The following is a 25,927-nucleotide window of genomic DNA, read 5'->3' as shown; positions in this document are numbered from 1 at the left end:
AATCCAAACACGCAGATAACGGCAGGATCTCTCTGGTTATTGCTTCCTCACCGACCCCCCCCCCCCCCCCCCCCCCCCCCCCCCCAACTGTTAAATGGCTTCCACTTTGCCCAGTCTCCTTGACGCCACAGTCTGAAGCTCTGACCTGCCTCAGGTTACACTGTAGGAGCGGTGTATCGGTCAGTGCATTGCCTTTCAGCAATACTGGCTGCTGCAGTGTCTGAGGGCGCTGACGACAGTCGGCCCAGTTGTACGTTAATGGCAGTGGCGGGCAGCTGGCGGTTGAGTCACCAGGTTCGATGACAATGTACCTGCCAGTTTGGTGGTACGATCCCGATTCCACCCCTGACCCAAGGGTTGCCAGTGGCTGCAGAGGGGAGACCTGATAGAAGTCTATAAGATTACGAGAGGCGTAGATAGAGTAGACGGCCGGTATCTTTTCCCCAGGGTCGAAATGCCTAATACCATAGGGCTTGCATTTAAGGTGAGAGGGGGTAAGTTCAAACATGTGCGGGACAAGTTTTTTTTACACAGAGTGGTGGGTGCCTGGAATGTGCTGCCAGGGATGGTGGTGGAGGCAAATATGATAGAGGTGTTTAAGAGGCTCTTAGATAGACAGATGAATATACAGGGGATGGAGGGATATGGACCATGTGTGGGCAGAAGGGATCAGTTTAATTAGATGTCATTAGCTTAATTAGTTCGGCACAACATGGTGGACCAAAGGGCCTGTTCCTGTGCTGTGCTGTTCCAGGTTCTAAGGTCAGGGCTCAGTTGGGGTCGAGGAGAGGGAGGGGCAGTGGGAACGGGAGGACCACACTGCCGAAAGCTGACTCTGGTTTGCCCGCTACTCTTTCAGCAACAAGCCAACCTGATCCCGGGTCTGAACCTGAACGCTCTGGGGATCTTCTCATCGGGGATGTCGGTCCTTCCGTCAACGGGTCGACCCCGAGGGGGAGGGGGCTCCTACAGTCCCTTTGTGGTGAGTTTGTAATCCTGCAACCTTGTGGTCCTGGTGGTGCCCAGGGATGGGCAAGAGTGTGGGGGGGGGAGGTGGTGGCGGCGGTGTCGTGGGCGGGACCCCTACCTCTGGAAAGGAGGCTCCTGGGATTAAATTCCCCTCTTTTTTTTTCCCCAACCCCCCCCCCAGGGTCTGTGGAACGGGTCCCCCTACCTCCCCAGGGTCTATGGGATCATTCCCGTACTTGGCCATTTGCCCAGCCCTGTCTGTTAGGTATTTTTGGGACAGGGCTGCCCGTCAGCCTCTCCTGACCCACCGGCTCCACAACCCTCCCACACATGCTAGCTGCCCTCTTGTGCAGCATGTGGGAGCTGCCATTCTACAAGAACCTCCATAAACATAGGAGCTGGATTAGGCTACCTCGGCCCATCGAGTCTGCTCCGCCATTCAATTATGACTGAATTTTTTTCAACCCCATTCTCCTGCCTTTTCCCCATAACCCTTAACCACACACCCCCCCCCCAACCAATCAAGAACCAATCAATCTCTGCCTTAAGTACCCCCAGTGAGTTGGCCTCCACAGCCCTCTGTGGCCACAGATTCGCCAGTCTCTGGCTGGAGAAACTCCAGTTCACGCATGGCCTCTGGGCGGGGTTGCTGTCATCTCTGCACCCCCACCTCCATCCTCTCTCGCCGCACAGGGAGCACTGGCTGCTCTCCATCTCCCTGAGCCCTTCATCTGCTGGGCCATGAGCTCTGTGCACTTTGGTCCCGAGTGCAGTCTGACTGAACGGTGCTCCTGGGGTGGGGGGGGGGGGGGGGCGGACACGTGTAGGCATGTTTAAATCCTCCCTCCCCATCCCCTCTGACAGTTTATCCATGAAACTCCCCTGCTGGACACCCCCCACACCGTCTCGTCCCCAGTTGTGCCGTGACACCAGGCTCCTTTCGTAGACACCAGCAGCAGGAGGCCCTGCAGCTCCCAGTTCATCTGATGGGGTCAAACTTATTAATGGAGAATGGGCTCCTCGTGCATTGGACACCCACCTCTCCCGCCTGCTGGCTCCACTGTGGAAGGACCAAACTAGTGCTGAATGCTGACATCTGGTGGGGGGAGCGGGACCGCTCTCAGTGAGCTGGACAGAGTGGGCGTTGGTTTGGAACAGGCGCCAAGATAACATGAGAGGGATGGGATCCGGGGGCCATTCACCTGTCCGGCAGTTGGGAAATATCGGCAGCAGCAAACAAGCTCAGCGGGTCAGGCGGCATCTGTGGAGGCAGGGGAATGGTCAATGTTTCAGGGTCGAGACCCTACATCAGGACTGGGAGTGTAGAGAGGAGATGGTCAGGGTAATGAGGTGAGGGGAAGGCTGAGATGGGGGCTGGCAGGTGATGGGTGGATTTGGCTCCTAATCCCAGCATCTGCAGTCCCTTGCCTCTCCAGGGAATATCAGCAGACTCCCTGATCCTGGTCCAATCCTGGGGTTTTCTGGGGATGAAGGCACTCACTCCCATTGGCTCAGTGTGGCCAGGTTGTTCGACAGGGGCACCTGAAGTTTCACATTGGTGCAGTATACAACTGGTGATGTCCTGAACTGCAGCGAGCAGCTTCACAATGTTAGACTGTAGGCTGGTGCTTAACAGTGAAGGTCTCTGCTTCCAAGCCATCAGGGAGGGAGTGTCTGGTCAGATAGTAGTTCCCCATGGCACAAGTGCTGATGCTGCACCTTCCCTAGAGCCATGAGTTATCTTCCAAGGTTTGTTCTTCCACTCCGTTGTATTTCATCGTTTATCTCACACTCATCCCTTCTCACTGTTTTCCTCCAGCTCTCTCTGTTTAACTAAACGCGCTCTCTTTCACCCCCACCCCAACCTTGCTCTATATATCTAACTCTTTCTTTACCTTTTCATGCGCACACACACTTTGCCTCAACGCACGGTCTGCTGGAGGAACTCAGCAGGTTGAGCAGCATCTGTGGGAGGAAAGGAACTGTTGGCAGATCAGGTCAAGACCCTGCACCAATTCCAACACCCCCCCCCCCCCCCCCCCCCACAACAGATGCTGCTCGACCCGCTGAGTTCTTCCAGCAGATGGTGTTGCTCCAGACTCCAGCATCTGCTCTCCCTTGTGTCTCCCCTACTTTGGCTCATTTTCTCACTTAACTCATTCTGCCTCCCTCAGTTTCTCTCCACCTTTTCTCACCAGCCCCTGCCTGCCTACACTGAATATTGCACCCTTGCGCTGTGCTCCTGGTGCCTGTGCAGTCTCCGTCGCACTGCAGGTCTCCTCCCTCACCTTCACCCTCTCTCTCACCCCATCCCCTCTGTTGATCCCTCACAACCTCTCTCTCCCGCCCTCCCTTGTGCTTTCCCACTCTCTTCCCCTTCGCCCCCACGCACCCATCTTCCCCTCCCACCTTCTTTCTTTCTCATTTCTTCTGTCCCTGTCCCTCTTTCTCCCCCCCTTCCAGCCCCTCCCTTTCTCCCTCTCCCTCCCTCTCTCTCTCATCACTCCCTTCCTGGAACACAGAACATAGAAAAACTACAGCACAATTCAGGCCCTTTGGCCCACAAAGCTGTGCCGAACATGTCCCTACCCTAGAAATTACTAGGCTTACCCATAGCCCTCTATTTTTCTCAGCTCCATGTACCCATCCAACAGTCTCTTAAAAGACCCTATCGTATCCGCCTCCACCACCGTTGCCGGCAGCCCATTCCACGCACTCTCTGAGTAAAAAACTTAACCCTGACATCCCCTCTATATCTACACCCCAGCAACTTAAACCTATGTCCTCTTGTGGCCACCATTTCAGCCCTGGGGAAAAGCCTCTGACTATCCACCCGATCAATACCTCTCATCATCTTATACACCTCTATCAGGTCCCCCCTCATCCTCCGTCGCTCCAAGGAGAAAAGGCCGAGTTCCTTCAACCTACTTTCATAAGGCATACTCCTCATCCCAGGCAGCATCCTTGTAAATCTCTGCACCCTTTCTATGGCTTCCACATCCTTCCTGTAGTGAGGCGACCAGAACTAAGCACAGTACTCCAAGTGGGGTCTGACCAGGGACCTATATAGCTGCAACAATACCTCTCGGCTCCTAAATTCAATTCCCTGATTGATGGAGGACAATACACCATATGCCGCCTTAACCACAGAGTCAACCTGTGCAGCCGCTTTGAGCGTCCTATGGACTCGGACCCCAAGATCCCTCTGATCCTCCACACTGCCAAGAGTCCTACCATTAAGACTATATTCTGCCATCATATTTGACCTACCAAAATGAACCACTTCACACTTATCTGGGGTGAACTGCATCTGCCACTTCTCAGCCCAACTTTGCATCCTATCTATGTCCCTCTGTAACCTCTGACAGTCCTCCAAACTATCCACAACACCCCCAACCTTTGTGTTATCCGCAAACTTACTAACCCATCCCTCCACTTCCTCATCCGGTCGTTTATAAAAATCACAAAGAGTAAGGGTCCCAGAACAGATCCCTGAGGTACACCACTGGTCACCGACCTCCATGCAGAATATGACCCATCAACAACCACTCTTTGCCTTCTGTGGGCCAGCCAGTTCTAGATCCACACTGCAATGTCCCCTTGGATCCCATGCCTCCTTACTTTCTCAATAAGCCTTGCACGGGGTACCTTATCAAACGCTTTGCTGAAATCCATATACACTACATCTACTGCTCTCCCTTCATTGATGTGTTTAGTCACATCCTCAAAAAAAATTCAATCAGGCTCATAAGGAGGATCTGCCCTTGACAGAGCCATGCTGACTATAACTAATCATATTATACCTCTCCAAATGTTCATAAATCCTGCCTCTCAGGATCTTCTCCATTAGCTTACCAACCACTGAGGTGAGACTCAATGGTCTATAATTCTCTGGGCTATCCCTACTCCCTTTCTTGTATAAGGGAACAACATCCGCAACCATCCAATCTTCCCGAACCTCTCCCGTCTCCATCGACGATTCAAAGATCATCGGCAGAGGCTCCACAATCTCTTCCCTCGCCTCCCACAGCAGCCTAGGGTACATCTCATCCGTCCTGGCGACTTATCCAACTTGATGCTTTCCAAAAGTTTCAGCACATCCTCTTTCCTAATATATACATGCTCAAGCTTTTCAGCCCGCTGCAAGTCCCCACTACAATCCCCCAGATCTTTTTCTGTAGTGAATACTGACGTAAAGTATTCATTAAGTACCTCCGCCATTTCTTCTGGATCCATACACACTTTCCCACTGTTGCACTTGATAGGCCCTAATCTTCCGCATCTTATCCTTTGGCTCTTGACATACCTGTAGAATGCCTTGGGGTTTTCCTTAATCCTGCCCGCCAAGGCCTTCTCATGCCCCCTTCTGGCTCTCCTAATCTCCTCCTTAAGCTCCTTCCTATTAGCTACTTTCTTAAGCTACTCCCTGTTCCCTTCCTCCGATTTCTCACCACCTCCTTGCACACTCTCTTGATCTGCCTCTCTCCATTTCTTAATACCAGCAGCCTGTCAGTACACGGTGGAGCTGGTGGCCCGGGGAGGAAGGAGTGAGAGCCACAGACAAAGGGAGTGACTCCACATCTGCCAAGCTGTGACAGGAATCAGTGTCATGCCCTCAGCATCCCCCCTGGTCTTGGTGTGTGTCCATTTGTCCCTTTTTGTCTGTGTTTGCATTCATCTGCAGGTGTGCGTTTGTAGCATGTGCGTGTTTGTGGTGTGTGCGCACACCAGCACACCAGGTGTGGTATGTGTGTGTGCACCACGTGTGCTGCACTGTGCAGGTGGACGCTCGATCTCCCCATGTGCAGACTGACTTCCCTTCCTCTGTGCCCGTGGTTGGTGGGAGTGAGGACATTAACGCTGTGATAAGTATGATGACTTGTGACGGGCTGGCAGGGACTGACGCCTTTTTCCTCTCCCAATGTAGAGTCAACTGTGCTACCCAGGGGCTCTGTATAGTACAGCGGCAGTCGGTGCAATGGCCCAGCCGTACACTGTAAGTGCCACACACTAAACAAGTGCCAAGCAGGCACAGCCTTGAGCCGAGCTTGTCCGCACGCGTGCACCCTTCCCGTGGGCTGCTATCTGCTGCTCAACCCAGCCAAAACCTCCACCCCCCCCCCCCCCCCCCCCGGCAGGAGGCAGAAACCTCACTGATATCCAACCCAGCTGCTGACCATAGCTCAAAGCTCCAGGTGAAAGTGCCGCTAAATGCAGCATCTATCTTCCCTGACAAGGTAGAAAGAGGTCGCACGGATAGGTGCACTAATGTTCCTTGTGACCTATTCTCCCCATACTGCCCTCAACATCCCCCCAGATTCTACCACTCCCCCTCACACTGCTGGAAATTTAGGTAGGCTACTTTACCTCCCACCCCGCTTGTCTTTGGGACGTGGGAGGAAGCCGGGGCACCCAGGGGAAACCCATGCAGTCATGGGAAGAACGTGCAAACTCCACACAGACATCACCGGTTCTCTGGAGCTGTGAGGCAGCGGTGTTACACTCTGCCCCTGAGCTGCCTACTGCACCCATGTGCTTATCTCCAGCGACTGGTGCACGGGGGCACCCAGGTCTTGTTTCACACACTTCCTGATGTCGCCAATCAGATAATAATCAAAATATTGTCAACAAAGTGGACAACCTCACGGTTATTGAGGTTGTAAAGCATCTAGCCATTCCCTCAACCTCTCCAAATCAACTTGGAGCATCTCTGCATCCTCGCGACACACCCAACTTTGTGTCATCTGAAAATATGGGGACATTATATTTAATTCCCTCGTCCAAATCATCAATATATCTTATTAATAACCGGGGTCTCTGCAGTGCCCCACCAATCACTGTCTTGCCCCCACTTGGTCTCCTATCAGCCAATGATATCAGCACCTTACCCCCAGTACGTGTACTTCAATTTTGCATGTTAATCTCTTGTCAAAAGCTGTATGCAAGTCCAAATGTACTCACCCAGTTCTCCCTCATCTATTCTGCTCATTACATCCTCAAAAACATTCCAGTAGATTTGTCAAGCATGATTTCCCTTTCATGAATTCATGTAACTTTGTTTGATCCTGTCACACTCTGCAAATGCTCAGCTGTGGCATCTTTTATAATAAACTCCAGCATCACTAATGTCAAGCTAACCAGTCAATAATTCCCTGTTTACTCTACCTGCTTTTCAAAAACTGGGATTATATTAGTTGCCCTCCAATCCACTATAACTGTTCCAGAGTCTAAAAAATGTGAGCACATCTGCTATTTCCAGTGCCACTTTCTCGGGTATTCTGGGACACTGGCCATCAGGCTGGGAATTTATCCTGAATCCCTTCAGTTTCCCTGACACCATTTCCCCACTAAAACTAATCTCGTTTAGTTCCTTCCCCTTGCTAGACCCAATGTTTTCCAACATTTCTGGGAGATTTTTTCTGTATCCTCCTCTGCAAAGACGGAAGCAAAATAGGTATGTAATGGGTCTGCCACTTACATAGAAATATAGAAAAGTACAGCATTTCTGCATTAACCATGATGCCAAATTAAACTACCTCCATCTGGGTGCTTATGGTCTATATTCCTCCGTTCCCTGCCTTTTCATGTGTCTGCATAAGTTCCTCTTAAATATTGTGATCATGACTGTTTCCACCATTTCTCCTGGCAGCACATTCCAGGCACCTACCACTGTGTTTTTAAAAAAAAACCTGCCTGACACATCTCCTTTAAACTTTCCCCCTCTCACCTTAAAACTGATCCCTCTGGTATTTGGCATTTCTACTCTGGGGAAAAATGTTTATGTCAACTGCAAACATACTAACCATTTTTGTCCAAATCATTTACATATATATTACAAACAACAGAGGTCCCAGCACTGATTCCTGCCACTCTCACGGACCTCCAGTCAGAATGATGCCCCTCCACCACTACCCTCTGTCTTCTATGGGCAAACCTAATTTGAATCCGATCTACCAAGTCTCCATGGATCCCATCTTCTAGAACAGCCTACCATGAGGGACTTTGTCGAAAGCTTTACTAAAATCCACGTGGACAACATTCACTGCCCTGCCCTCACCAATCACCTTGTCACCTCCTCAAAAAAAAAACTCAGTCAAGTTCATTAGACATGACCGGCCCCACACAAAGCCATGCTGACTGTTCCTAATAAGTCAAAACATTGACCACCTGCTTTTCTCCGTGGATGCTGTCTGGCCTGAGTTCCTCCAGCATTGTCGTGTTTTTCATTGTTCCTAATAAGTCCATGCTTTTCCAGATGCAAGTAAAGCCTATCCCTATGAATCTACAACAATAATTTCCCTACCACTGATGTAAGGTTAACTGGCCTATAATTTGCTGGATTATCCCCATTGCCCTTCTTAAAGGAACAACATTGGCTATTCTCCAGTCCTCTGGGAACCCACTAGAGAGGACACAAAGATCTCTGTCAAGAACCCATCAATCTCCTCTCTTGCCTCTCTCAATAACTTAAGAGTATGCCCTGTCAGGCCCTGGGGACTTACCCATCTTGGACCCAACACCTCCTGCTCCTTGATATTAACATACCCCTCCCTGATCTCACTACCCTCCATGTTCTTCTCCTTGGTGAATATCAGTGTGAAGTATTCATTTGGTATCTTGCCCACTTCCTCTGACTCCAAGCATGAATTCCCTCCTTTGTCCTTGAGTGCTTCTACCCTCTCCCTAGTGACCCTCTCGTTTTAAGTGTGTATATACTGTATATATAAAATATCTTGGGATTCTGTTGTATCCTATTTACCAAGGACAGTTCATGGCCCCTTTAAGCCCTCCTGATTCCCTGTTTAAGTTCTCACCTGCCTCCTCAAGGGCCCTGTTCAATTTTAACTTCCTAAACCTTATTTGCGCTTCCTTATCCTTTTTGACTAAATTTGCAACATCTCTCATCTCCTGAACCTTGCCATCCTTGTCTTTTTTCCCTCACAGGAACCTGCTGATCTTGAATTCGGATCAGTTGGTGTTCGGACAACCCCCACATGTCATATGTGGACTTGCCCAATAACAGCTGCTCCTAATCTACTCTCCCCAGCTCCTGCCCAATGCATTTGTAATTAGCCTTTCCCCAATTTAGCACTTCCCAGACTTATTCTTATCCATGACTATCTGAAAACTTGTGGAGTTACGATCACTGTTCCCAGAATGCTCTCCCACTGAAACTCCAATTACCTGGCCAGGTTTCCCAAAACAAGGTCCAGCATGGCCCCCTTCCCTGGATGGATTGTCTACATACTGTGTCAAGAAACTGTCCTGGATGCACCTAACAAATTCTGCCCCATCTAAACTTCTGTCACTAAGGAAGTCCCATTCAATGTTGGGGAAGTTAATGTCACCCACTACAACTTTCTGTTTCTTTTACTTCTTTCCATAACCTGCTGACATATCTGTTCCTCTATCTCCCACTGGCTATTGGGAGGCCTCTAGTATAATCCCATCAGAGTGATTGCACCTTTCCTATTATTGAACTCTACCCATACTGCCTCAGTAGATGAGCCCTCCAGTATGTCCCCTCTGTGTGCAGCTGTGACATCCTCCCTGATTAGCAATGTAACTCCTCAACCTCTTTTACCTCCCTCTATCACGTCTGAAACATCTGAATCCTGGAACATTGAGCTGCCAGTCCTGTCCCTTCTCTCAACCAAGTCTCTGCAATGCCTGACAGTTCACCTGCCTTATTCTTGTAATATTCTGTGCACTGAAATAAGTAAAGTTTGTCCACTACTGACCTTGTCCTGCCACTCTGCATTTCACAACTCCCACATTCTTTTGACGAGGTTCTTTTATCTATGTTCTCTCACTCTAACTGTTTCCATCTACTCATTGACCAGATAACCTTGTTTACAGTTTATCTCCAAGGTCACCCTGGTTTTACCTCATCAGAGACATCCCCCTCCCCACCTCCCTGCAGCTTTACCAGCTTCTCTTTTCTCCTTTTCAGTTCTGATGGAGGGGCTCTAACCTGAAACCTTGACCCTGCTTCTCTTCCTACAGATGCTGCCTGACCTGCTGATTATTTCCAGCATTTCTGCTTTTGTTTCAAGTTTGTCCAACCTCTCCTTATAACTAATACTCTCCAATCCAGGCAACATCCTGGTGAACCTCGCCTGCACCCGTTCCACAGTCGCAACATCCTTCCTGTAATGCTGTGACCAGAACTGCACATGGTACTCCAAGTGTGGCCTAACCAAAGTTTTATATTTCTTTGTTTTATCATAAGTTCCCCCTTTTCTGACCATAACAGACCTATATATGTCTTCAGTAATCTTTTTCTCTTCACATATTTTTTGATGCTTTTATATTTCCCATTTACAGTTTACTTTTTAGTTTTTATGATGTCAGCAAGCTTACCCTCATTGTGTATTTTCCCCTCCCTGAACAATCCCTTTGTTCTCAGCTCAATTCTAAACTGCTGTCAATCCTCAAGGGTTGATGCTTTCTTCTGGCCTTGTTGTATTTCTCCTCCTTGGATCCAATACTAATCCTAATTTCTTTTGCACTCTGTGGTTGAGCCACCTTTGCGGTGTCATTTTTGCAAAGGGCAGTAAAGAATGATTGTTGTATTTCATCTAGGCACTCATTACTTGTTTGTTATTCCCTATCCACTGTCAATGTTAACCAATCTATCACAGCCAGTTCATACCTTCATAGTTGTTGTTGGTTAGATTTGGGAGCCTATCTTTGGAATCGAGTTTCTCATTCCATCTTAATGAAGAATTCAATCACTTTAATGGGCATTCTACCCCAAGGACCACCCACGTCAATGTTGTTTGTTAGTCCTTCCCCGTCACAATAACTAGTGTAGGATGGTATGCTGAAAGCATGGGTGACAGCTCTGGTCCCCATGGTGACAGTCCCCTTGGTGAAGGTGTCGGCTCTGGCCCCCATGGCGACATTTCCATGGTAATGGTGATGCTGATGGTGACTGTGACAGTCCCCTTGGTGACGGCCCCCTCAGTGATGGCCCCTTGGTGACAGTCCCACTGTAACGGTCCCATTGGTGACGGTACACGTGGTGATGCTGACAGCGCAACTCTGGTCCCCGCAGTAACGTCTCCATTCCAATGGTAACAGTGAAGCTGACAGTGCTCCTCGGTGATGGTTCCAATCCCCACGATGACGCTAACGGCTCTGGTTGCCAAGGTGACAATACGTGTTCATGAGGATGCGCGGGTCTCTCCAGACCATGTGTAGATTTCACTGGCAGTCAATGTGTAGGGAACCTGCGTCACTGGTTCTCCCCCCTGGACTGGGCGATCTTGGACTGTCTCAGTTCCAGATGCCACGTTGTATATAGACGGTGATCGAGTCCAACATCAGGGGAAGAGCCGACCGCAGGAAGATCCCCACTGTGGGAGGGAGGGGGGAGTGTCAGCATATAGTTCTGAAGGTGTCAGAGTGCAGGAAAGTGACCCATGCCTAAACCCCAAACCTCCCCTCATCTCGTGTCACCTCTCACCCCTTCCTCTGACCAACCCCAAGGGCCCCCTCACCTGGCCCCTTACTCCTACCCCCACCAATAGAAAATAGAACAGTACAGCACAGGAACAGACCCTTCAGCCCACCATGTTAAATGATGAATTAATTAAGCTAATGACACCTAATCCCTCTGCCTGCACGTGGTCCATATCCTTCCATTCCCCGCATATTCATGTGTCAATCTAACAGCCTCTTAAACACCTCTATCATATCTGCCTCAACCACCACACCTGGCACCACTCTCTGTGTAAAAAAAAAAACTTGTCCCACACATCTCCTTTGAAATTGCCCCCTCTCACCTTAAATGCATGTCCTCTCGTATTGGACATTTTGAACCTGGGGTAAAGATACCGGCTGTCTACCCTATCTATGTCTCTTGTAATTTTATAAACTTCTATCAGGTCTCCCCTCACCCTCTGACATTCCAGAGAAAACAACCTGAGTTTGTCCAACCTCTCCTTGTAGCTCATGCCCTCTAATCCAGGCAGTATCCTGGCAAACCTCTTCTGCATCCTCTTCAAAGCCTCCACATCCTTCCTGTAATGGGGCGACTAGAACCGCACACAATACTCAAAGAGCGGCCTAACCAGAGTTTCATACAGCTGCAACGCGACTTCCATCTCAGATTGCAAGCTGCATTATAAATGGAGGTGCACTGCGCTGTATACAAGGAGCACGGTGCCACACACAAGCTGTGGCATTCCCTGTCAGGTCACTGAAGGTGGAAGCTGTAGGACACACAATCCTGTGGTGGCTGTGGCTCAGAATCCCACACGAACCCCTCCTCTCCAGGGCAGCTGCTGGAGGGAGGGAATCTCCCTGCTGCAAGCTGTGCCTGAGGGCCTGGAGCTGGCCTGGGTTGGTTCTGACTCTCAACTGCTACCCGCGACGATCCCTGCAGCAGTTCCTGCAACCAGACCACAGGCAGCAGTGCAGCGTACCCTCCGAAGTTCCTCTGTCATCACTGCCGTGCAAAGCGACAGCACGGGAACAGGCCCTTCGGCCCACTGAGTCCGTGCTGCCCATCATCCAGCCATTTACACCAGTCCTACACTAATCCTATTGTATTTTCCCCATGCATTCCCATCAACCCCCGGACTGTACCCCTCACCTACACACAAGGGGCAACTTACAGCAGACAATTAACCCACCAACCTGCACGTCTTTGGGATGTGAGAGGAAACCCCAAGCTCCACACAGATCCTCGACCGACCCTCCCCAACACTTCCGTCCCCTGGGGGCTGGGACCACTCACTCCTCTCTCCTCTCCTCCATCCCCCTCCCCCCCCACCCACTCCTTTCCCACACCCCCCATTTGATCCAGCCACCTCCCGCTGCAGCCTCCAGTCCTACCTTAGAAGGGGGTAGTGTCATGCAGCTGTTGTTGTTGAATAGCCCGTGGTGTACGCCAGCTGTGAAATGCGTAGCAGTTGCAAGGCTGCAGTGAAGCACAGGTGCATCAGGTGGATGCCTGCACCGGTGTCACTGCAGCTCTGCTGGTCTGTGGCAGCCTCCTGTGGTGGCCACTCTCCCATCTACTCCTGCTGTCCCTCGGCTGTGAGCAAGCCCGCCGACCCTTCACTATCCGCGTAGAAGTTCGCACCGGCCCTCGATTTCCCCCGCACACGAGGAAGGAAATGGTGGTGACACGTCCCCCGAGATAGATAGGGTTGGGTTTCTCACTCTCCTGACCCTCCCCTTCACTTCCTCCATCCCCTCACCCGGACCTGGTGGCTGACCGCTGTTCCCTGCCGGTTCGGTGGGCTTAGCCTATGCAGTGTGCCCCAGGGTGTTTCCTGCTGCCCAGTTGGTTCAGAGTCTATGCTTCCTGCACCAGACTGACCTGTCGTCTCTTTCCCAGCAGACCTCGGAACAGGAGGTGGTTCACCTGTTCATCCCCACCCAGGCAGTGGGAGCCATTATTGGGAAGAAAGGACAGCAAATCAAGCAGCTCTCCAGGTTCGCTGGTGCCTCGATTAAGGTAAGGACCCTTCGCTGGTCGCCACTCCTGGAACCACGTCCTAGGCTGCCTGTGGCTGAGGACCCAGCTCCCTGCCCCTCGTACTAGGCAACCTATGTAAAATCATGAGGGGTATAGGTAGGGTGACTGCGCACAGTCTTTTTCCCAGGGTTGGAGAATCGAGAACTAGAGGGCATAGGTGAGAGGGGAGAGATTTAATACGAACCTGAGGGGCAACTTCTCCGCCCAGAGGGCGGTCCAGATATGGAACGAGCAGAAGTGGTTGAGGCAGGTACATGGATAGGAAAGGTTTAAAGGGATATGGGCAACTGCGACTAGCTTAGATGGGAATCTTGGTCAGCATGGACCAGTTGGGCCAAAGGGCCTGTTTCCCTGCTGTGTGACTGTGACTGGCAGTGTGGGTCATTGTCAGCTTACCCTCAACTTCCTGTGGGTCATTGTCCTGTGGTCGAAACTGAAGGCCATGCAGTAGAAGGGTCTGTAGCAGCACGGATAGAAAGTTGTCTGCCTCACAGGAAATTATAGTTCAGACCGTCCCCACATAATCAATGGGTTCTGTCTTTATAGACATCCATAAGTCGATTTTGTCCATAAATAGGAAAATACACAAAAGTTGCTCAATATAGTGACCACACCTGCGCAGTATGGTAATGAACGACATCAAAAGCACACAAGACTGATAAGAAAGAACAATTACTAAAAATGAAGAGAGAGAGGTAACGAGGATCGAACATACGTCGGACATTTGAATTTAATAATGTTATGGCAGCTTGTTCGTGTGTGAGGGTGTCTGTAAGCCAGGTGTTTGTAACCCATGGGTGGCCTGTAGGGAAAGGTTGTTTCTGGGACTGGAGGGAAACGTGCCATGGAGATCCCTAGGGTTGGTACGAGGACTACTGCTTTTCTTTGCCTACATTAATGACTTGGTCTTGGGTGGACAAACTCCAAATCTGCAAAAGATGCAATGCAGTGAAATTTTTCTAAGTTCTAACCAAGTATGTCGATGAGGGGCAGTGTGGTTAATGGAGTCTACATGGAATTTTATAAGGCCTCTGCCATGGTTCCACATGAGAAACTCATCCAAAAGGTTAGAGCTCGTGGGATCCAGGACTAGTTGGCAAATTGGATCCGAAGTTGGCACGGTAATATAGAGGGTGATGGTGGAAATTTGCTTTTGTGATTGGAAGCATGTGACTGGTGGTGTACCACAGGGATTGGTGCTGGGACCCTTACATTAATGATTTGGATATAAATGTCGGTGATATGATTTATAAGTTCACAGATGACCTGACAATCATTTGATCGTCGGAATGATACTGATCACCTGATAAGATGGGCAGAACAGTGGCAGATGGATTTTAGTCTTGATTAATGTAATAAGCTGATGCACTTTGGGAGGATGACTAAGGGTTGGATGAACATTGGGTCCCAAAGGAGAATTGAGAAATAGAGGGACCTTGTTGCACAAGTCAAGGATCTCTGAAGGCAACACAGGTAGATAAGGTGGTGAAGAAGGCATATGGGGTACTTGCCTTGAAAAGACATAGAACAGAACTTTGGTTAGACCACAACTGGAGAACTGTGTTACTATAGAAAGGATGTGATTGCATTGGAGAAGATGCAGAGGGAATTCACCATGTTGCTTGGGATGGGAATTTTCAGCAATGGGGGAGGGGGAATGGATAGAGTGGGTTTGTTTTCCTTGGAGCAGATGCTGATGGGGGAACCGGATAGAGGTGTACAAAATTATGTGAGGTGAGATACTGATGTGCCTGTCAGCAAAGGGTGAGAAACTGCAGGGCAGCGCTGCAGTGGAAGGGTTGTTGGGGGTTACCGCTGTTGTCACTGCATTGATCAGTGCAATCCTTCTGCACCAAAGTTCATTACAAATCATTACAAAATTGAAAAGCGCCTGTAAATGATAAATTAAATTCCAAGCTAGCTGGATACTGATGCACAAGCAGTTTTGTCCCAGCACCGTGCTGGGGCCTCCGTCCAGTGCTGAGGGGAGAGCTATGGGTGGAATACTAGGGGCTGCATCAGTGAGGGTGCAAAACTGGCTGAGTGACGGGGCTCAGAGGGTTGGGGAACGTTGTTTCAGGGACTGGAGGGAAATACAGAGCAGAGATCTTTTGCTCTGTTAGAAACGCTGCCTTTTTCAGTGTGATTGATTTATATTATTCACCTTTATGGCAAGAGGGTTGGAGTTTAGAAATGGGGAACTGCAGGCAGTCCCCAGTTACCTAAGGGTTCCCTTCCTGAGAAGTGTCCCTAAGCCAATTTATTCATAAGTCAGAAACGTCTGTTTTCTATAGCTACCCATATTGTATCGCTCTATATGCACTTGCTATAATTTAATTTCATTGAATACTGACTCTCTAATCTAATGGAATATATACGGTACCTAGTCATTTATGAACACCGTGAAACATTTTGTTAGTATTACAATCTTGAAAATTATTTAAAAATGTGTGTGAGAATTTGCAGAAAGATTGGATTTTCATAAGTCAGGTCATTTGTATCCTGGGGAGCCCCTGTATTACAATTGTACAGGGGACTGGAGAGTCGGAGAGTCATAGAGTCACACAGCACGGAAACAGGACCTTCAGCCCAACGAGTCCATTGCCGATCAAGATTACCATCTGAGCTAGTCCCATTTGCCTGCGTTTGGCCCACATCCCTCTGAAACCCTTCCTATCCATGTACCTAGTGTCTTTTAAATGTTGTTAATGTACCTGCCTCAACCACTTCCTCTGGCAGCTCATTTCCATACACTCACCACTGTCTGAGTGGAAAAAGTTACCCCTCAGGTTCCTAATAAATCTCTCCCCTCTCACCTTCAACCTGTGCCTTCTATTCCCCAACCCTGGGGAAATCCCTGGATGAGGCCACAACTGGAGTACTGTGCATAGTTTTGATCCCCTTATTTAAGGAAGGAAATTCTGGCATTGGAGAAGAGATTCACAAGGCTAATTCCTGGGATGAGAGGGTTGTCCTAACACTAAAGAAATTAGGTCTGTTCTTCGGGGTCTGGAAAAATGAGTGGTTATCTTATTGAAACACATGAGGTCTTTGCAGAGCATGACAGGGTGGATGTTGAGATGGGGACATCTCGAACAAGGGGACTTAGTAACAAGATTAGGGGATGGTCATTTAAAACTGAGGTGCAAGGGAACTTCTCGTAGAGGTTGGTGAATCTCTGAAATTCTCTAACCTGCAGGGTTGCAAATTACTGGAGGTATTTGAAGAGGGAGTAGATAGATTTTTGAAAGATCTGGGAATTGGGGTCTTTGGGACACTAGCATTGAAGAGGAGAGAAGCCTGGGGCAGATCAGCCATGATTGCAGGGAAGGGTGAGGAGAAGCAGAGGGTACAGAGAGAGAGAGACAGGAGCTATATGTATAAGGTCTGTTGCTAGTGGCAGGGCTGGTTGGGAAAGTGGTTTAAAAAGCATGAGATCCTGGACACAGAGCAAGAAAGTCGAACACTGGTTAGGCAGCAACTGGAGTGTTTGGCCCAGTTCTGGGCAGCACACTTCAGGAAAGATGTGAAGGCTTTGGAGGTACACTGAAGAGATTTATCTGAGTGACTCTTGAATCTTGAGGTGTTGCACTTTAAGAGATCGTGTAAAGGGACAGTGCACAGTTAATGGCAGCACCATTATCAGAGTTGATGTACAGAGGGATCTTGGGGTCCAAGTCCACAGCTCCCGGAAAGTGGCTACACAAGTTGATATGGTGGTAAAGAAGGTGTATGGCACACTTGCCTTTATTAGTCAAGGCATTTAGTTCAAGAGTCAGGAAGTTATGTTGCAGCTTTCTAAACCCTGGTTAGGCCACATCTGGAATATTGGATTCAATTCTTGTCACCCCATTATAGGAAGAATGTGGAGGCTTTGAAGAGAGTGCAGAAGGGGTTTACTGGTTTGCTGCCTGAATTAAAAGGCAGGAACTATAAGGAGAGATTGGACAAACCTGGGCTGTTCTCTCTGGAGCAGCGGAGGCTGAGGGGAGACCTGATAGAAGTTTATAAAATTATGAGAGGCATAGATAGAGTAGACATCCAGTATCTTTTTCCCAGGGTCACAATGTCTAATACCAGAGGGCACGCATTTGAGGTGAGAAGGGGTATGTTCAAAGGAGATGTGCGGGGCAGGTTTTGTACACAGAGAGTGGTGGGTGCCTGGAATGCATTGCTAGAGGAAGTGGTGGAGGCAAGTACGAGAGAGGCATTTAAGAGGCTCTTAGATAGGCACTCGAATCTGCAGAGAATGGAGGGATATGGAGGCAGAAGGGATTAGTTTAATTAAGCATTTTTAGCTTAATTAGTCTGGCACAACATGGTGGGCCAAAGGGCCTGTTCTTGTGCTGTACTGTTCTGTGTTCTTTGACTCCAGGGACTAGGGACTTTAGTTCTGTGGGGGTTTGTGAGGAGATCAGAGTAGATTGAGAGGTGTTCCCGTTAGCCAAAGGGACGTAAGCCAGGAGATATTGGATGAAGGTGATGGGCAAAGGGACCAGGAGCGACGTGAGGGCAAGGTTTTCCCCGCAGTGGCTGGGGTCTGGGGTTCACGGCTGGTGGGAGCTGTGGTGCAGGCAGAGTTCAGAGGGACCCTTTCACCACAGCCCTGCAAATCCTTCCCCTTCAGATGCTCTGAAGGGGATTTGCAGGGCTGTGGGGATAGGGTGGGGGAGTGGGCTGTTCTTACATAGAGGCAGTACTGATTGTGACCTGGGCTGTGCTGTGTGGGGTTAACGTCTGTGTGGGAACAAGGCAGTGAGTGGTCTAACCACCCACCACTGCCCCTGACCCTCACCCACCCACACCCAGCTGCTGATTGAGGAAGGCAACATTGGCTCTTGGCAAATCCCAGGGAAAGGTTGGGTGGGAGGGGATGGGGGGGTGGGGGAGGGAGGGAGGGTGTTTCGGTGGTTTCCAGTGGGGGTAGGATTGCTGACGGTGCTGTGTGTGTGCACAGATTGCTCCTGCGGAGGGTCCTGACGCGAGTGAGCGGATGGTGATCATCACCGGCTCCCCGGAGGCACAGTTTAAGGTTGGTGGATGAGCCCAGGACGGAGCAGAGGGGTACCAGGGTCTCGGGTAGGGCATCACTTCAGACGCACACACTCCCCCCCACTCCTCCTTCCCCCCTCCCCTTCTTCTTTCCCACCACCCCCCCCCCCCCCTTCTTCCTCCACCTTCCCCCCCCGGGGTTGGGGGTCGATGTCTTGGGGGCTGCGGTGTCTGTGCTGGGCTCTGACTTCCTGGGATGACGTTCTGTGCTGTGCTTCAGGCTCAGGGTCGGATCTACGGCAAGCTGAAGGAGGAGAACTTCTTCAACCCCAAGGAGGAGGTGAAGCTGGAGGCTCACATCAAGGTGCCCGCCTCAGCTGCTGGGAGGGTCATCGGCAAGGGAGGCAAGACGGTAAGGAGGAGGGACCACTCCCCCTGCCCCAGGGAGGGCTTCCTCACTGGGCCAGGCCTGAGGCTGAGTCAGGGGAGAGGGGTCAGTCTGGGACACAATTGGTGCTCTGCCCCCCCCCACCCAAACCCTACCCCCATGCCACTCTACCCCCCTCGGTACATGTGACCCGGCCTGAGCCCTCATATCCACTGCAGTGAGGGGCAGGGGTGAGGGGAGTGGGTAGTGCCTACCAATACTCCCCTCCTCTCTGGGATACCTGGGGAGAGGGCACAAGGCAATGCCCCCACCCCCCCCCCCCCCGCAGCCCTATGTCCTGCCCTTTGCCCCTCAGTGCCCGTCTCTCTGCCATGAGGCAGAGATGTTGCAGTTGTACAGGACATTGGTGAGGCCACATTTGGAATACTGTGTTCAGTTTTGGTCGCCCTGCTATAGAAAAGATGTCATTAGCTGGAAAGAGTGCAGAAGGGGTTTACTAGGATGTGCTGGGATTCGAGGGACTGAGTTGCGGAGGGAGGTTGGGCAGGGTAGGACTTTATTCATTGGAACGTAAGAGAATGAGGGGTGATCTTATAGAGGTGTATAAAATCATGAGGGGCGTAGACAGGGTGAGTACACAGTCTTTTTCCCACAGTTGGGGAATCAAGAACTAGAGGCCACAGGTTTAAGGTGAGAGGGGAGAGATTTAATAGGAACCTGAGGTGCAACCTTTTCACCCAGAGGGTGGTCAGTATATGGAATGAGCTGCCAGAGGAACTGGTCGAGGCAGGTACAATAACAACATTTAAAAGGTACTTGGACAGGTACATGGATAGGAAAGGTTTAGGGGGATATGGTCCAAACACGGGCAAATGGGACTAGCTTAAACAGGAATCTTGGTCATCATGGACCAGTTGGGCCGAAGGGCCTGTTTCCGTGCTGTGTGACTCTGCATGGCCCGTGTTTGACCCTTCCCCTCACCGCCACCCTCTCTGCCTGCCAGGTGAACGAACTGCAGAACATCACGAGTGCCGAGGTGATTGTCCCCCGGGACCAGACACCCGACAGCAACGACGAGGTCATCGTCAAGATTGTCGGACATTTCTTCGCCAGTCAGGTAGGCTGCAGGCCCTGCTCTCTCCACGGGGGGAGGGGCGAGGGAGTGTGTGCGTGTGTTTGCAGTGTGAGCAGAGTACACTATCCCTTCCCACCTCAACCCCATCTGAAACCCCGGTCAGGTTCCTACCAGCTGCAGCACAAGGCACTGTGCCAGTCTGTGCAAAGCAAACTGCCAGGGCAGTATGGTGAGAGCGGGTGATGCTGTTCCACAGTTGGTGCCCTGGGCATCGGCTGTAGCCAGCTCCAGCCACTGATCCCTGACCCTGTCCCACACTGGGGTCATCTCCACGTCCCCGAAGCCCTCAGGACCTGTGAGCCCGGGTCATCCCCACATTGTTCCAATCCAGTGCCCGGTACCCTCGGGCTGCGCCCTGATCTATCGACGCCGGGGCTTCCCCACGTGGGCTCTGCTCACGTTTCGCTGCAAGTTTGGCCCCCGGACCACTCGATCCTCCCTCGCCATGACGACGTGCATCAGTGCGTCTCTCCACCTGCCTGCAGGTGACCAACGTACAGACCAGGAGGCTCGTCCTGCGGAGAAACACTGTCCCAACATCTGGATCCCCTCAGATTCCGGAGATATAGAGTCACAGAGCACGGAAACAGGCCCTTCGGCCCAACTCGTCCATGCTGATCTAGATGCCCATCTAAGCTGGTCCCATTTGCCTATGTTTAGCCCTTATCCCCATGTCCTCTAGTTCTTGATTCCCCAGCCCTGGGAAGAAGACTGCGTGCACTCACCTTATGTCCCTCACGATTAGTTTATACGTTTTAATCAAGTCTCCTCTCACTCTTCTAAATTCCAATGTGTACAGAGCCACCTGTCCAACCTTTCTTTGCATTTCTGCCATTCCAGGTATTAGTTTAGTAAATTTCCTCTGAACTGCTTCCAACACATTAACATCCTTCCTTGAATACAGAGACCAATATTGTACATAGTTCTCCAGGTGTCATTTCACCAATGTTCTATATAACTGAAGGATAATCTCTCATCTTTTGTAATTCAATTTCCTATTCTGCCAATCTTTCTAACTACATGCCGTACCTCCATTCTGGCCTTTTGCAAATCACGTACAAGGAAACCTAGATCCCTCTGCAACTTTCTGTTGTTTATCTCCTTGTTTCCAATTCAATTTTGGTTTCTGGCCATCATCAGCAAGGCCAGCATTTATTGCTCATTCCTAATATATATCACACAATGACAGGTACAGGACATAAGAGCTTTACAGGACAAAGAGTGTTTATTCTGATTCTAACAGCAAGGGGCTCCCTCCACTTATGCCGTATGTTATATACAAGTCTGACCACAAGACTCACATACTGCTCTGGTGTGAAGGTGAGGAGAGATTGTCTAGGAGCTGGTATGGCTGCGTAGGAAAGTCAGGCAGCTGTAAATCAGCCATGCTCAAAGACACAAAGGCTCATGCATGACTTCAGGGTTCAAGGACCTTTCACCTCTAACCTTCAAACTATGTTCTCTAGTTTTCAGTTCCCCAACCCTGGAAAAAAGATTGCTCACCCTATCTGTGCCCCTCATGATTTTATGTACCTTTATGAGATCACCCCTCAGTCTCCTACCCTCCAAGGAGTAAAGTGCTAGCCTCTCCCTGTAACTCATTCTCTCGAGTCCTGGCAACATCCTTGTAAATCTTTCTGCACTCTTTCCAGTTTAATAACATCCTTCCTATAACAGGGTGACCAAAACAGAACACAATACTCCAAGTGTGGCCTCACCAACATCTTGTACAATCGCAACATAACCTCCACAGCTCAGCACATCATGGAAACCAGCCTCCCTCCATGGACTCTGTCTATACTTCCCGCTGTCTCAGTAAAGCAGCCGAGATAATCAAAAACCCCACCCACTCCGGACATTCTCTCTACCCCCCCCCCCCCATCGGCAGAAGATACAAAAGTGCTGAAAGCACGTACCACCAGGCTCAAGGACAGCTTCTATCCCGCTGTTATAAGCCTATTAAACAATGTCCTAGTGCAATAAAATGGACTCTGGACCTCACAATCTCCCTCATCATAGCCCTGCCCCTTACTGTCTGCCTGCACTGCACGTTCTCTAACTGTAACACTATTCAATGCCCTGACTGATGAAGTACAGCGTGTCAAATGCTTTCTTCACTGCCCTATCTACCTTAAAGGGCCAAGTGATCTCCTCCACTGTTGCACGAAATAAGGACTGCTAATTTCTCGTAATTAGGAACAGCAGAGGCCATTCAGCCATTCGAACCTGTTCTATCACTCATCCTGGCTGATCTACCCCCACCATTTTCCAGCAGGATCCTCCACATTCCTTTAACGTACAAATATCTGTCAACCTCTGTTTTGAAGGAAGCTCCATAACTGAGCTTTCACAGTCACTGGGAGAGATCCAAAGATTCACCTCCTGCTGTGTGAAGAAATTTCTCCTCCTCTCTGACGTAAACACCCCTTAAGATTAAGATATCTTTATTAGTCACATGTACATCGAAACACTCTACGCAAAAGATGCATTACACTGTGTGTTTTGGGGGCAGCCTGCAAGCGTCACCATGCTTCTGGCGCCAACATAGCACGCCCACAACTTCCTAACCCATATGTCTTTGGAATGTGGGAGGAAACCGGAGCACCCGGAGGAAACCCACGCAGACACAGGGAGAATGTACAAACTCCTTACAGACAGTGGCCAGAATTGAACCCGGGTCACTGACGCTGTAAAGCGCTACACTACTGTGCCCTTATTCTGTGACTGACTCCTGGTCCTCATTCTTAAGAGATAAGAACAGGGAACACTGAAAAAGCTCAGCAGGTCGGGCAACATCTGCAGAGAGAGTAAAACAGGGTCAACATTTCAGGTCAAAGACCTTTCATCCAGACCGTTACAGGAACGTTTCTGTCTCCACAGATGCTGCCTGACCTGCTGACGGTTTCCATCTTTGACCCAAAATTGCTTCTCTCCCATTGGTAGGGAAGTCTAGGATCCGAGTACACGGCCTCAGAATTAAAGGGATGTCCCTTTAAAGCGGAGATGAGGGGGAATTTCTTCAGCCGGAGGGTGGCAAATCCATGGAATTCGTTTCCACAGAGCGCTGTGGAGGCCCAAGTCATTGGGTGTATTTAAGGCAGAGATCGGTAGGTTCTTGATTGGTAAGGGGGTGAAGGTTACGGGAAAAATAGGGTTGAAAAGAGAATCAGCCGTGATTGAATGGCAGAGCAGACTCAGGCCGAATGGCCTGATTCTGCTCCTATATCTTAGGGTCTCCAAGATGCTGCCTGACCTGCTGAGTGTTTCCAGCATTGACTTGAAATATTAACTGTTTCTCCCTCCACAGACGCCACCTGACCTGCTGAGAGTTTCCAGCATTTTCTGATTCTATTTCAGATAGCCAGCAGACGGACAGGGCCCTTCCTTTATGTCTGATGGATTGTCTTATTTTACCCCCTCCCTCCCCCTTTACCCCCACGTCCGTCCACAGACAGCACAGCGCAAGATCCGGGAGATCGTGCAGCAGGTGAAGCAGCAGACGCAGAAGGCACAGGCGAGCGGCCCCAGCCCCCAGCGCACCAAGTGAAGGGAGAGGTGCCAGCCGGTCACGTTGAGGAACAGCAGACGAATGTAGCCCTTCCGACACACACGGACACACCAGACCGACAGGCCGGGAGCGAACCAAAGAAACGACACCACAGCAGACTAACACAAGGGGGGTCTTTGCCAGCGACCGAAGGCTGTGGCCCCGGGGGTATCTGGAGGGAGGGAGACTGCCGGCAGTCCTCCTACAGTCTGTGTGAAGAAACCCTCGCATTCCCCTCCCCTCCTCGCTGGGTCACCCCGCCCCAATTGTAGATGGCTCAGGAAACGGAGCAGACTCTTGAGCTGCAGTAGTGTGAATAGGGTTTTTTTTATATAATAAAGTTGAAGCTAGTTCTGGTTTAACACTGCTTTGTAGATAACACGTGCTTTTTTTTAAAAAAAAAAATTCATTTTGTTTGCTTTTTTTTCTGAGAGATTAAATCATATCTTTTTGAGGCCGGAAGTGGTGGTGTGTGCGTGGTCCATTCTTTGGGAGGTTGTACCGAGTGTGACAGGATGGGATGGGGAGGGGGGAGTTGCTGGTGGATCACTGTCACTGGGTGGGCTCGGTGTGGGAGCTGGAGCAGGTCGGTCCTGGGTCCAATCTGTGCACTGGGGCTGTCCAGGCAGAGTTCCTGGCACGTCTGGGATCCATCCAAGCAGTGACCGGGATCCAGCCGAGCAGCATCCTCGACATGTCCGGGATCCATCTGGGCAGCATCCCCCACACGTCTGGGGTCCATTCAAGCAGTGTTCCCCACGTGTCCGGAACCATCTGAGCAGTGACCGGGATCCAGCTGGGCAAGCGTCCCCGACACGGGCCAGGTATCAATGCATCATCACTTCCATCGAGGATTTTTCAGTCATTGCATTAACTGTGTGCCTGTTGCAATCATGCATTGCACGTGCTTCATGTCATGATCGTTGCAGTAATGGGCCTTCCCATGGCAGCAATTGCATTACTAGTATTGCATGTTGCATTGCTGGTGCTGCCTGTTGCAGCTTCTGCGTTACTCCCTGTCGCAACCATTGCATTGCTGGTGCTCCTGTTGCTGTTGTTGCACTAACTGCGCTGCTCACTGCAGTTGTTGCATGCGGCCAGTATTTCCTGGCCCCACTCCTCACTGGGACAGCCGAGGAGACTGACAGGCATGTTCCAGTTCACCTGGCCACTCTTAAAGGGCCAGCGTGCTGTGGCTGGAGTGATTGGGCTTTCCACAACCACATCGAACCAGGGAGAAGGTGGGGGAACTCTGAGAACGGGACGAGGAGGGCTGCAAATCGCGGGTTTAGGCCAAGAGCTGTTGTTGGAGGAGAGGTGACCTCCACCTTCCGTTTCTTCCCACTCCCACACAGCGAGGAGCAGAGGCTGAGGCTCCGCATGCCCAGACTATCCAATCCTGCTCGGCACACTGCACGGCCCTCTCTGGCAGGATAGGTCTGGCCCAGGAGGGGTGGGACAGGCTGGGACACATCCCAGGCTCCCTGCTGAGCACAGGCAGCGGCAGGGCCAGAGCCACAGGTTTCACAGGCAGGACTGCAACAGTGGGCAGCCCAGTCTGTGGTTACTGCCGTGTTTCAGGAGTTCACGACTGGGGTCAGGGCAGAGGTACTGCTGCACAGGACTGGGTTCCAGACTCTCACTTCACCAGAGGCTAAAGAAATTCGGCATGACCCCTTTGACCCTCACCAACTTTTATCGATGCGCCATAGAAACCATCCTATTGGGATGCATCACAGCTTGGTACGGCAACTGCTCTGCCTGAGACCGCAAGAAACTGCAGAGAGTTGTGGACACAGCCCAGCACATCATAGAAACCAACCTCCCCTCCATGGACTCTGTCTATACTTCTCGCTGCCTTGGTAAAGCAGCCAACATAATCAAAGACCCTACCCACCCCAGACATTCCCTCTTCTTCCCCTCTCCCATCAGCAGAAGATACAAAAGCCTGAAAGTATGTACCACCAGGCTCAAGGACAGCTTCTATCCCGCTGTTATACAATAAGCCTATTAAACGGTCCCCTGGTGCAGTGGTCTTCAACCTTTTTCATGCTGCAGCCCCCCCCAGAACATATCCTTGTTAGATGGCAGACCCCCAAAGCCCACAAAATCAAACAATCGATAATTCATGCATACAACACTTAAATTACTGCACATAGGCCCTATTGAAATAGTGACTATTTCAATCACCGATAATTACCAGCGGTGTCTTTCAGTGTTCAGTTCAATGTGAAGGTTGTGCCTGTTTTGCACTGCAGAGTTTGTCCAAACGTGGTGGTATGTGTGACAAACATACGTGTATGTCATCCTCAATATTCAGTCTTGATCTGTATTTGATTTTCATGGCAGTGACTGCAGAAAATGCTATTTCGCACAAGTAAGTGGTCGCAAATGGTAACAGAA

General features: G+C 50.4%; 1 protein-coding gene across 3 annotated transcripts in view; it reads left to right on the top strand.

Annotated features, from left to right (window-relative positions):
* igf2bp2a (insulin-like growth factor 2 mRNA binding protein 2a) overlaps positions 1-23,984 on the top strand; it is a 95,299-nt gene extending 71,315 nt beyond the window's left edge. The window contains exons 10-16 of one of the 3 annotated variants that reach the window (XM_052012685.1): positions 860-982; positions 5,897-5,965; positions 13,325-13,441; positions 18,420-18,494; positions 18,735-18,866; positions 19,846-19,959; positions 23,429-23,984. In XM_052012685.1, the coding sequence (XP_051868645.1) occupies positions 860-982; positions 5,897-5,965; positions 13,325-13,441; positions 18,420-18,494; positions 18,735-18,866; positions 19,846-19,959; positions 23,429-23,524 (726 nt within the window). In that variant the 3' untranslated portion in view covers positions 23,525-23,984. Of the gene's footprint in view, positions 1-859; positions 983-5,896; positions 5,966-13,321; positions 13,442-18,419; positions 18,495-18,734; positions 18,867-19,845; positions 19,960-23,428 lie in introns of all 3 variants that reach the window. The other 2 variants (XM_052012676.1, XM_052012695.1) reach the window with 2 other exon arrangements.
* The last annotated feature ends 1,943 nt before the right edge of the window (positions 23,985-25,927 follow it).

This window comes from Pristis pectinata, chromosome 1 (assembly GCF_009764475.1).
Source record: "Pristis pectinata isolate sPriPec2 chromosome 1, sPriPec2.1.pri, whole genome shotgun sequence".
NCBI classification, from domain to species: Eukaryota; Metazoa; Chordata; class Chondrichthyes; order Rhinopristiformes; family Pristidae; genus Pristis; species Pristis pectinata.
The sequence above is the reverse complement of the archived record's forward strand: the minus strand, read 5'-3'. Positions and strand labels throughout refer to the sequence as shown.